The 12,663-nt window shown below is 42.7% G+C and overlaps 1 protein-coding gene across 1 annotated transcript; it reads right to left on the bottom strand.

Annotated features, from left to right (window-relative positions):
• Positions 1-7,953: 7,953 nt before the first annotated feature.
• On the bottom strand, positions 7,954-11,766 carry LOC135833000 (M protein, serotype 2.2-like). The gene is made up of 6 exons (XM_065346582.1): positions 9,968-11,766; positions 9,765-9,886; positions 9,581-9,647; positions 8,735-9,433; positions 8,412-8,639; positions 7,954-8,339 (listed from the first exon to the last, which is right to left on the bottom strand). Exons 4-6 carry the CDS (start codon positions 9,411-9,413, stop codon positions 7,963-7,965), a joined length of 1,284 nt encoding a protein of 427 aa, XP_065202654.1. The 5' UTR covers positions 9,414-9,433; positions 9,581-9,647; positions 9,765-9,886; positions 9,968-11,766; the 3' UTR covers positions 7,954-7,962.
• Positions 11,767-12,663: the final 897 nt, after the last annotated feature.

The raw sequence follows: 12,663 nt of genomic DNA, 5'->3' as shown, positions 1-12,663 counted from the left end.
TATGACCCGTTCAATGAACGACTGATTTGCATGGCCCGAATTATTCACTTCAGATTTATTTGACAAAATAGGTGGGTACATGTGATCTTCGAGTTTTCATATGGTCTGGAACTGGTTTCATATTAATTATTCTGATTGGGTGATTTCTCCGAGTGGGAGTTTTTTCGGATAGATTTCGTTGAGCACTCAGTTCGGTAGTTGAAGCAGCCCCCTTCTCTACTGTAAAAAAAATCCTTTGGTAGGGCTGGCGAAACGAAGCTCAACCTATGCTGCAAAATTAGCGAAGATCATGCAAAAGTCTGGAGCAGATTAGAGCACCCAATTCTAACGATAGAGTCTCACTCTCCTTTATGTTGACTGTTGAGGCATTGTGTAGTTACCAAATTAAGTACCTACCCACCAAGCTAGACATAATAGATCAGTCACCCCGAGAGGCTCGACGGACAGACAGACAGATGACCTTGAGAGGCCACACAAACGGCCGAATGATCTTTAGAAACCAGACAGGAAGACAGACAATCTTTAGAAGCCGAACAGATGGGTCAGTGACCTTCAGAGGCCAGACAGGAAAACTAAACAGGCACGCAAAGAAACTCGAGAAGCCCGGCAGTCAGACAGACGATCTTAAGAGACCGGGCAGACGGGTCAATGACCTTGAGAGGGCTCATCAAAAAGGCAGAAAACCTGAAAAGTCAGACAGACAGGTCAATGACCTGAAGAGGCCAGACATGAATACAAGATGAACAGGAAAACAGCAGACAGACTGGGTCAATGATCCTAGAGGACCAGACTAGTAGACAGACGACCTTGGAAGGCTTGACAGGTAGGTCGATGATTTTGAAAGCCCAGACCCGCGAGTCAATGACCTTGAAGAATCCAGACAAGCAAACATACGGACGACCTTGAGAAGTCAGACAGGCACGCAGACAACCTTGAGTGACTAGGCAAATACATCAGTGACCTCGAGAGCCACAACAGGCAGACAGATGACCTTAAGAAGCCAGCCAAACAGGTCAATTTACTTTAAGAGAACAGACTCGAATTTTTTTAATGTGGAGAATACTGTTCTATTTGACGGGGGACGATTAAGTCCTCTCCAATATTATATTTTTCCCATTTTTCTCCAAAAAATAAATTGTGGCTTCCAAGTGCGAGAAGATTTGCGTATTTCGATACTCTTGAGGATAAACCTCTCGCATTGATTTTTACAAAATATAATTCTTTATAAACGTACATTAGTTTATTAATCAGGGTGGTATTTCACGAATTTTTAAAAAAATTCTTACTGTTGTGAATGTTGTTTTTTAAATTTCTGAATAAAGAATTTGTCTTGAATAATTACTTACGTTGTTCCACGGTTTTTCTAAGCTCTTCAATAATACATTAGTATGAAATTTGCAATATTTGAGATAGTTTCACTTTTTTAAAGATTTTTTACTGTTTTTATAAGCGCAGGTATTATACATAAGAAAAAATGATGAAAGAATAAATAAAACATTTTTAAAACTCATACCTAATTTACAAGTAGTTTGTAAAAATATCTCAAATTGAAGTAGGTATTCTGATTTTTATTCTTGGGATTTAAAAAAATAATAATAATATTGAAGATTATAATGATGATGAGGTAATTGAACTTGACAGTGGAGACGAGAAATCGTGTCTGTGTAAATTATCATATGTGCGTTTGAAGTGTTAATAAAGTTGCCTACTTGATCCGCCGTAAATACGAAGGTCGAAAAACGACCAAGTATCTACAGAAAACTTCTCAGGTAGGTATCGTAGCAATTTTCGAGATGGGTAAATGTGCAATCTTGATCAGCATTCTGGAAATTCTGTGTGATCTGAAATGAGCGTATTCCCCTTAAGAGGTGCAGGGGGATGATCGTTATAAAATTTAGTTTCTTGCTTTCATCTCCCGAAAAGAGGATTTTATCGGTAGAATAATTACTAAGTAGGTACACTAAATTTCTTTGCTAAAAAATTCTACACGTACGTTGACCTTTACCTTACCTCGCTATTAATTGAAAAATCATACATCTGCTTGAATCTACCGTAGAATGGGGTAATACCGGCCACTTTTCGCGGTTTTTTCTTCACAGATCCTGCAATTTTGAAGGCGGAGGGGCTGAAAATTTAAGCTTGAGATACTTCTAGTACTTATTATTGAATGACATTGTTACATTTTACTTACCTGAAATTACTCTGCTCCTGACAATGCTTTGAATAGTAGCCAAAATTTCTCCCACAAGTGGGGTGATTCCGGCCACATTATCGTTTTTTCAACCTATCGGTGTGACATGGTGAATAATTGGAAAAAATGATACCACCACCTTACAGGAAATTTAATTTCCAGCAAAAAAGATCACCATCACTTTTTGACTATCTTCAATCGCATGGACGCTATTCGAAGAATTATTCTTGACTTTCATTTTTAAAAGAAGATTCATGACAATAATTATTTTTTTCATTTTTTCTTGAAATTGATATATTTTTTTTCTCATCCAGTTTTGAAGATACCAAGAATATGCCAAGAATATTTTTTGTAGGAAATTTAATTTCCTACAAGAAAGGTGTTCACACATTTTCGGTATCTTCAAAATTGAAAGAGACGAGATGAAAAAAAGGGGGAAAATGTACAAGATCTTACTGTGACTTTTCTATAAAAAATAGCCGTGAAAATCGCAAAAATCAATTAATCAGGATGTTTTTTTTCGCCAAAAGTTACCAGAATATTAAGCGTTCAACTGTACTTCCCTCATTTAGTTATTCCAGAACTTTTTCAAAATATTTCCCAGACAAAGTATAATTCCAGTTTCAAAAATTTCAATTTTTTTATTTTTTGAAAAAAAGTTTTACAAAATCTTATTAAAAGGCAGGATGATCAACTCATAGATATCCTTCGATTGAGACTATTGGTGAGTTCGTACAACAAACGCTAGGAGTTCTAGAGAATGATTTCGTTATAAAAATCAAAGTGGTCGTTATCCCTCCCCCCCCCACTCTACGGTACCGATTTACCTTTATTCAATTTTTAAAATAAAGTCTAACAAAAATCTTACCAATGCACTGTAGCACCTTCCTCATCTTCAAATCGTGGACGCCAAGTCATTTCATGTGCCTAATTGAAATCATGAAACAGGTAAAAGAAAAATTTTAATACGAGTTTATACCTATTTAGATCCCTTGGATTCAATGGCGATAATCTTTTTATCAAATGAAATTTTTCAATCTGTAATGAAAAATGAAACTACTCTTACATCTTTTTATTATAGGTACCTTGGATGAAATGTCAATTTCCTTCTATCAAACGGATACCTGAACGATGAGCGAGTTACAAACGTACGTAATCTATTCATCGAGATACCACCAAGTTGGCTGTTAGGGTAAAACAGGGGGTTCTTATGGTTTAGGGGAAAAGTCTTACTTATGCCACCTGGTACCTTAACCCTAAAACAACCCAGTTCGTATAGAACACTGAACCCACAAGGTATAAATACCTATCTCAGTCTACCCAACTACTACTCTCCACAACTCGTCGTAAATCAATGATCAACACAAATACATACGTTTCACCATATATTTATATCTCTCATTTGATGTACAGTGAATAAGAACGTTACTACGATAACTATTCAATACCATTCGGTTACACGAAAGATTCTGCTGGGAATAAAGGCGTTTCCTAACAGACAGAGTTGGCATAAGCCAGCGTTAAACTTATTACTACTCTTTATGAAGATGGTTAGAAAACTGCAAGGCGGCTCGCTTCGGCAATCTCGGCCGTCGTCTCCACTGAACCAGTACACCAGATGGCGCTGTACTGGTTGCAGTGTTGCCGCCTGCCTGGGCATCAAATTACCACTGTAGAGTGGTAACATGGAGTCCCAAGTACCCTCTACATAATGCCCCGGCTGGGTATAGCTCGGGGGCCCGTCTGGATACGCAGCCTAAAAGAGGCCTACTCAGCGTCTCGTAGAGTACTTGGGCTCCCCCTGCTCCGCCTCGTATCACAGATGTGGCCTACTCGTCCTAAGACCCTATCAGACCCTATCTGGCTACTTGTGCAGAATCTTGTAACAATACGCGAACTTAAGATTAACATATCTACACATGTTTATATGAAATCATAATCTAATTACATTACTATGTTAACCTTAATTATACACCATCCTTGGACCGGATCTTGACTGGAGCCCTGGAGCGCTTCACGAATCTGAACTGGAACCTGTGTAGCTACTCAGGTGAGCTTCTCATTAATCTTGCTCTTTCTTCTTTCTGTTTCAGATTCTCGCTGGAATTCTTCTCACTGGAGCCAGACTCAGGTAACTACTCATATCTCTACTCATAATTTACCTCAGAGTGCTAACTCTTTATTTTCACAGATGCTGGCACTCGACACGTCTGGACCAGTTTAAACGTCTCAATTCCAGCTGCTCACATGACTACCTCAAGCTATTCACGATCATTTCAAGTTACTCATGAGATTGCTCCGATCTACTCGTCGATACCTACCACGGGACGTAATATTTTTACTTCTTTATTGCTTAAATTAAAGAAAAACTTTGTACTTTGTTCTTCGTTTTTCTTTTCACAGGTACCTCTGAGGTAGTCTCGAGCTACCCAAGATCGTTATTCCAATACTCAACTTCTTGAATGGTGATACTCGCAACAAATAAAAACACCGTCTATTTCAACACGTAAGTTTTTATTTTATTTATCACAGCAGATTTAATTTCACCTCGTATGTTTGGCTACTCAATGGTCTTAATTAATTCCAACAAACAATACACAAAAAAAACATTGCTACTCATTTGCCTGCACAAATTCACACAAAAATTCACACTTATTTACATTTCGGCATACTCTACTTATTAGCACGCCTCAAAATTCAATAAACAAAACTTCATCTTTTAATTTGGCAAATGGTAAAAAACAAAAAACAACAAAACAATAGTATAAACAACAAATACCAAAAAAAAACTGCTCTGCTCGAAAAATTCTCTTTTCCTCGAGGAGCTTACTCGTAATTACATCAGAAAATAAACAACAATAATTAAAAAATTGAGACCACAATCGAGAAATAATAAAAATACGACATCAGGAGAAAAAAAAATTACAAAATTAGGAACTCCCTCTACTCGGAAAAATGCAACAAGATTAAACAATTAGAGGCGACTCCTTCGACGTGGTAAGTACTAACCGCATATCTTAGCGGGCTTCTCCGCCATCGTTCTGATCCTGATCGTTCTGAGGATTTCTTCTTTCCTCCTCCGCCTCCAATCGCATCCGCTCGCGTCTCTCCGCCAGCCTGCCGCGACCTCGTCCAAATCCGGCCAATCCAGGTGCTCGTGGTATAGCCACCTGTAACTGTCTTCCTTCTTGTGCCGGCTGCTGGCGACTCGGTCCAGCTTGCGGCTGCTGCGGCGGCTCAGGCATCTGTCGGTTCACCTCGTTGACCAACTGCGCGGCTCGCTCTGGCAGTAGTTGACGATCGGCGCCAGGAAGGTGTCTCATCTGGCGCTGCACTCTCTCGATCAGCTCTCTCTCGTGTACTTCTCGTTCCAGCTGCTCGCGGACATTCCTTCGTTCATGTGCCACCAAGGCTGCACGGTCTTGCCTCAACATCTCCTCGATACGTTGAAGTTGGTTTGCTTGGAGCTGCTCCACCGGACGCGGCGGATCCTGCTCCCGCGGAAATTGACCGTATCCCCATCTCCGCTCGACCGTTGCATATTCAAATATCCTGACTAAAGCCTCCGACGCTTGGTGCTCGTTTAAATACGGCGTCTCACCACGGAACGTCGCTGGAGGGCATCTCTCGATCGTTTCTTCTAATGCCTCCATATATACGTATCTACCATCGAACTCTGCTCTCGTCGGTCCCTGCCGTAGAAAATCCCGTAATCGGACGCGTATTTCCGGACAGTGCGGCCACGTCAGCGGAGGCACCATCAAAATGTGTCGCGTACCCCGCCGATGCAGCGCGCGCCAAAGTTCGAGGATTCTCTCGGTTACGATTTCGAACGTCTGCGACTCCATGCAAAACTGCCCCGCCGACATCACCACTCGCTGCGGCGCCCGCTGGACCAAGCTTCGTAGGTTTCTGCACATGGTGGTAGTTGGGATTCGTGAGCCCGCGAGCGGGTGCACGCTCCACGCTCTTCTCGCCGCTACGTTTTGGTAGATCACCTCACTTACCACCGCATGCGCGAGAGCATCTCCGATGACGACGAACGAGTTTATTACGTAATACGTAGCGCCTCCACGGTATACGCGACCCAGAATCCAAGCCCCGCTGTCTCTCTGATAATACAAGTCATCTCGTACTGTTAACTCATTGTTGATCAAAATTCCTCGGCTCTGCATCGACTGTTGAATCGTGTCGCGCGTGACCGGGAAAAACATACCTCGAACGTATCTCTCACCGCGCTGCTCGTACCGGAACTCGGCCATCAGCCATACTGGCGCTGGTGGTGGCGGGCAATTTTCCAGCGGCTCGAAATAATCCTCTATCGGTCCGAGATCCATTCTTCCTTCACGTACTCTAGCGGCTTCTCGGTCGTGATGTCGCAACGCTATTTCCATGTTTCGTCTAAACTCGCGCTCTCGTTCTTGAAAGGCGCGCTGCGCCCGTTCGCACGGCGTTAACTGCGCTAGACCAGGCTGCTGGTCCTGGAGAACTCGCTCTGGGCTCGGGGGCGGCGGCTGCTCGGGTGCCGGTACGTTCGCTAACGGTGGTCTTGATTCGGGCTGCTCCTCAAATTCACTCGCATCTGCCGCAAGCTCGAGCGTCTCTTGGCTAGATTGGGTAACTTCACCTTCCTCTACCGATTTCGACTCGCTTCGCGTCTGGCTACGAGTTTTCACTCCTTCAGGCGGTATTTCCGGCGTCTCGTCTTTCGCTACTGGGAGTTTACGCTTTACCGTCGGTTTCGTCGTCGCCGGTTTACGTTTTGTCGCCGGTTTCTTTTTTGTCGACGTAACCTTTTTCTTCTTCGGTGACGCTTTATTCTTCGAAGTTGACTTGCGTTTCGCCGCTGCTCGCTTTCTTGACGATTTCGACTTTCTAGACTTCTTCGGTGGCGTTGACTCGGACGAATCTGAATCCGAATCGCTGGACGAGCTACCCGAAGACGATCGCTTCTTTTCGATTGACTCGACGCTGCTTACTCTTGATCCACGTGAGCTACTCGACACGTCTGTCTTTTTTGACGAGGAGTCACCCGTGCTCGTATCGCGCCTCCGTGACTCGCTCGTGCTTCGCTGCGATCGACTCGCTGAATCGGACGCCGGAGTATTCGGCGTGCGCTCTTGATCTTTCACCCGCGCCTCGAGTATCGATTTTTTGACTACGTTTTCGGAATCTTGAGGCGTCTCAGTCTTTACCGTTGACGTTTCGCTGTATGAGTCGAGTATCCCTTGAATTCTTTCTTTAAGGTCACCTCGCGCTGCTCTTTCTAAACAAATTTTCAGCGAAGCATAAATAACTGAATCAGGAATAACGTCCTCTAGCTTAGGGCTTTTCGGCGATGAGCTCTCTTTGGACTAGGGAACTATAACCCAGGTATGTCAGACGGCCATTTTGTTCCTGGTTTGACGAACTTAGCATTGCAGTATATGGGAATTCGGCAAACTTTAACCGCGTATATCTTCAAAACCGTGCACTTTTACAACTTTTTCATAATAACATCTTTGAAAGAGAATTGAACGAGCTTTCCAATGGTATGCTACATGTATCAATTGAAGTACATTTAATTGTTTTGAATTTCAGTCATTTTTCAGCACTTCATTTTTGGGTTAAAAATAGTTTAAAATTGTGTGAAATTCACAGCATGTGCTTTAATTCAATGATTACTTTCATTCTATGCCAGAAATTCCATCATAAAAACCTTGAATCGAAAAACAACAATTTTTTTTCGTGAGGAACAAAATGGGAGTCTGACATACCCGGGTTACAGTACCTTATTTGGACGACTCTGTACTCGATCTTTTACGTGTCTCTCTTTTCGCACTCTCATCGTCAGGTCGAGGGCTTTCACCATCGTTACTCTTACCGTCCGTCTCGATTCCGTCCAGGTTTACGTCTGGTGTATTCGGGACCGAAGACCGCTTCTCTTTCGACGTCGTTGGTTTCTCGTCCGACTTTTGAGGCTTCTCGGTCGCGTTCTTTACCGCTACTTTTGTCGTTTGTTTCTTCTTTTGCAGCGACTTCCTCGCTTCTAAGCGAGCTCGTTCCGCCTCGTCGTTGACTACATCGAACACGTCATCATAGCTAATTTCGAGCTGCTCGAGACGTCTATTGAGTTCAATCATCCTTTGCATCGTCGGCTGCTCGATACCTAAAAAAGAAATACCCAGCGTGATATATCGACTACTCATATTTTGCGACTCAGCGTTACTCAAACTCATACCTGTCAATGACGGTAGCACGCTAATTCCATCGAGAACCTCTGATAATCTAACTTCTTTGTCCAACGCCTCTCTGTCAACATCGATTAACACCATCATACGCGCACTGTCCACTTGCGTAAACAATCGTTGGCGGTCAATTGCTCGCAGCGCCTGCTCAAAGTCCATGCCATTCTCTTCGATCTTGCTTGCAAACTGCCGGTAGCGCCGGTCGCGTTCTTCTCGATTTACTGTTCAAACAAAACGAAAACACGAAAAGCACATTAAAAATTGCTCACCGCGACCATTCTACATCGTCTTCGCGCTACTCAAATTTTACACTTACGTCTGTCTAGCGATGCCTCGAAACCACGTCTCTCCGCCTCGGCTGCAAAAGCCTCCTCAGAGAGTTCCTCGATTGACCATTCTCTTGGGCCTTGACTCGCGAGCAACAGCGCATCGTTCTGTACCACCAACGTCGCAGCTCTTTGCTGTACCTCTGCTAATTCCGCCTTAAGCTGCTCTATTTCGGTTTTTGCGCAGTTTAACTCAACTCGAATTTGCTCGGCTTCAGCACGCGGCGACTCTCTTGACGACTGAATCAGCGACTCGTTTTGCTCAATCAGCAAGGTGTTTTGCCGCATTTCTTTTACTAACCGCTCGCGCAAGGAATCCTTTTCTTCTTCAGCGCATTTCGACACCTCGGTAGTACCGCCGCGTAATTTCCGCCACGTCTCGGGATCGACTCTGCCATTTTTCCGGCAGCCAGTAACTAAGCAATCGCACGGTAACTCTGCTTTCTTTTTCTTCAGGCACTTTTTGTGAAACTGGTGCCCACACGAGACCGCGAACGCCGTCGTATTCGATTTTTTCTTTTTCGGCCCTTCACCGATCGGCTTACCACATATCTGACACCGAAAAATTCTATAATGTGTGGCTTCCGTCTCCGAATCGCTTTCAGAATCGCTACTCTCGTCGGTATCATCCCAATCAGGTTGCTGCGGCTTATCGCCTTTCGTCGCCATCTTCTTAAGTCAAAAAATAGCTGCGAACAGTTGAACAAGTATAGGTAAGTTTTCTTCTCACAAAAAATGCATCAAGTTAGCTACTCGAAAATTTACACATGTATACATCTATTACGCTACTCATAGTTCTGAATAATTGTGCTCGAATTACTCCAATTTTAACTCACCTATTTTTCAGCGTCAAAAATCTTCGTCACACGAATCAGAATTCAATAATAACGTCAAATACTTCAGCTGAAACAGGTGACCGAACGAAATTAGTACCAACACATATTCTACATGTTTATACTCGTATACACATTTTATGGTAACGTATTCTGACTGTGAAAGCTACCCAATTGCTTCTCTTACCTTTCCGATAAAAGCTTCGTCCAACCAAAGTCGCAATTACTAATCGAGAAAAACTTTCTGGCAACTCAAAGGAATTTCCAACCTCAACTTTCACCACGTTGCTGCTCGTTTTGTTCTTTTAGCTACGCAACAATACATTAAATTACTATTTAAAAGCACCGAGCTTAATTATTTACACACGTGGTTATGTACTTTCAACCTACCAGGCACACGCGACGAGAGCTTCTCGATTTTTGAAATTCCCACGATTTTCAGCTAATTACACGCTCCAGATATACGAAACACAATACTTCTCGGCTATGAACATAGAAAACCGCGTATTAATATTATTTTAAACTGGACTTACTCAAATTTCGGCAAGAATATTTCTGCTACAAAATCTTCCAACATCAAACATGCACGAAGCTGCTCATTTCGCGAAAAATCACCGTATTTCAAAATTTCTCACCTTAATCCAACCGCAAATACAATCACGAACACGAAAAATTACTTTTTATTCACGACCGATCGCAATTTACCGTAATAATTGCCAAAAAATCACGAAAAAAATTCACATTTCAACAATCAAGCATATTTCGACATATTTCACAACTCAACGCAAAACACAATAGCCAAACCATCTGCCTTTTCATTCGATCGAAATATTTTTCTTATCAGTTGGTTGCCTGTTACAATGCAACCGGCTCGTCGTATTCTGCTCGTAACCACTCCCCGCCTACTCGCTTACACGCAAAACGACTCTTTGCTTCGTTGCAATGGTACGAGGGGAGCCGTTCCTTTTCGTTCTCGTTGGGTTCGGTTTACCTCTACCCCGCGCCTACTCGCTAGTACGCATAAATGCTTGCTGCTCGTAGTAACACGGTGCGGAGAGCCGTTCTCGCTTCGTTCTCGTTGTGCGGCGTGTCTAACCACCCCCCGCCTACTCGCTTACAGTACTCTTTTCCTATAGCTCGTAGGCTGCTCGGGTAAAAACACTCTCGCTTTCGTTCGCCCAATTCTCATGTAATAAAACCGATTAAAACATTTCCACGAGTAATTTTTGAATAAAATAAATTGTTTACAGGTTAAAAAAAAAATTTACAGGTTTTGACACTGCAGAGCAATGTCTGGACCTCCAGCTACTCAATCAACGACTCTACCTCGCAATATCATCGTAATTTAAATACAGCTCGACGAAATTTATCCGGTGATGCGACTCCAATTTTTCTAACGCAATAAAATTAGCTGTTTTCTTTTTTCGTCTTTTCATGCTCGTTGGAGGTACGTAATCAGGATCAGCTGATCCTGGTGGCGTCTCACCTGGCTTTAAAATTTTCGTACGCTTTCTCTCTTTATCTTTCTTTTTCGCATTTTCAATAATTTCTCCAGCTTTTTTACTCAAATTAACAGCTTTTTTTATACAGTCTTCGATTTTTTCATTCTCTTTATCATCCAACTTGCATCTCGCATGTTTTTTGAGTCTCTGAAATTCCTGCAGTTTCTTACTTTTATTTTTCTCAACCTCTTCGAGTTCTTTTTTACGCATTTCTCTAGCCAGTAGCCTAGCTGCTCTTTCCGCGACTTGATCATGTATTTTAAGGTCAGTGACCTCTTCTTCGACCTCTTCCTCAATTTCTGACTTCTCGATTTCCTTCGGCGTTACTTTTTCTCTTATTTTCTCAATTAGGGGCCTATTATCGGTTTTTGACTGTAACTTAGGGTCATTTTTGAGCTTCTCTTGTTGTTCTAAACTCAAATAGATCGTCATTTGTCTGGCATTTACGATTTGTTCATCAGACTCATTAGCGATGCTTCTCACTCGGTACGCGTTATCACCAACGTGTTTCATGACCATGTAAGGTCCAAAACGCTTGGGAAACAGCTTTTTCGAGACCCCTTTGTCGTAGGAGCTCTGCCGGTGCTCTGTGAGCATAACTAGTTCCCCCTCCTCGTAACAAATGGGGTCACCCTTAAGTTTGTAAAATGCTACTTCGTCTCTAGATCTCTGTAGCTTTCTTCTCTCCCTAATGTATGAAATTAACGCCTGCTGCTCAGTCATTTCATCAACCCGTAGGTCTACTAATTCTTGGGTATACACTGCCTTACGTGCAAGCTTATCAGCTGCATGATTATTACGATCAAAGCTTCTCGCGGGGGTGTGCTTCAATTCAAACTTCTCAAATTTTTCTTTCAATTCTAAAATTTCTTGAAAAATTTCGCGGTGCACAACTGGTTTTCGACTCGCATTCTTCCAGCTGTTGATTTTCCACTTCTCAACGTTATAATTAATCGCGGTTGTTAAATAGCACGAATCAGAAAAAATTTTCGCGCGTCTTGCACCTAACTTAAGCAACACCTTCATAGCTTTACTCAGAGCTACCGCCTCAGCTAAATTGTTGGTATTTCGGTACCTAGGGTGGTCAATTCTTTCAGAAATGTTGAATTCTCCGTTAGGAGTCCAAGCCACCCCTATACCTGCGATGGCATCACTGGAGCCATTATTGGAGCAAGCTCCATCTACAGCAGCCCAATAATAACCATCTTCGTCTCTTATCAGGTTTGAGAGCTCAATGGGTTTTTCCATGAGCGTCTCGCTAGTCACAGATTTAGGATTCTTTTCTAACATGTCCTGCTGCAGCTTCTTGAGCAGGTATTTCGAATTTAACTTAGCCAACTTGGTTGGCATGTTGGCAGAAAACTCATCTTCGATGCCCCATACCTCATTCGGTTTTATGCCATACTCAGTAGGGGTGTTGTTTATCTCCGACTCAATTTTCTTAACATGTACATGCCAACCGTGGTGAGTATACTCATCATTTTCCGGCTCATTGTTTAACTTTGCTCGCAATCTATCACCAATTATGCGCATCGTGCGCTCAACCAGTGATGACTGCGGATTGTACGTCGTCGTATGGCCTAC

This window comes from Planococcus citri, chromosome 1, assembly GCF_950023065.1.
Source record: "Planococcus citri chromosome 1, ihPlaCitr1.1, whole genome shotgun sequence".
NCBI classification, from domain to species: domain Eukaryota; kingdom Metazoa; phylum Arthropoda; class Insecta; order Hemiptera; family Pseudococcidae; genus Planococcus; species Planococcus citri.
Note: the sequence above shows the minus strand (reverse complement) of the source record. Positions and strands in the feature narration are given on the sequence as shown.

What these genes read in the sequence shown, in the direction of transcription:
- LOC135833000 (XM_065346582.1), bottom strand. Translation starts at nt 9,413, where the DNA reads ATGGCGACGAAAGGCGATAAGCCGCAGCAACCTGATTGGGATGATACC. An exon ending in CGAGGCATCGCTAGACAGAC is followed by an intron (nt 8,640 to 8,734) that starts GTAAGTGTAAAA and finishes TTGTTTGAACAG; the next exon opens with TAAATCGAGAAGAACGCGAC. An exon ending in CGTGCTACCGTCATTGACAG is followed by an intron (nt 8,340 to 8,411) that starts GTATGAGTTTGA and finishes TTTCTTTTTTAG; the next exon opens with GTATCGAGCAGCCGACGATG.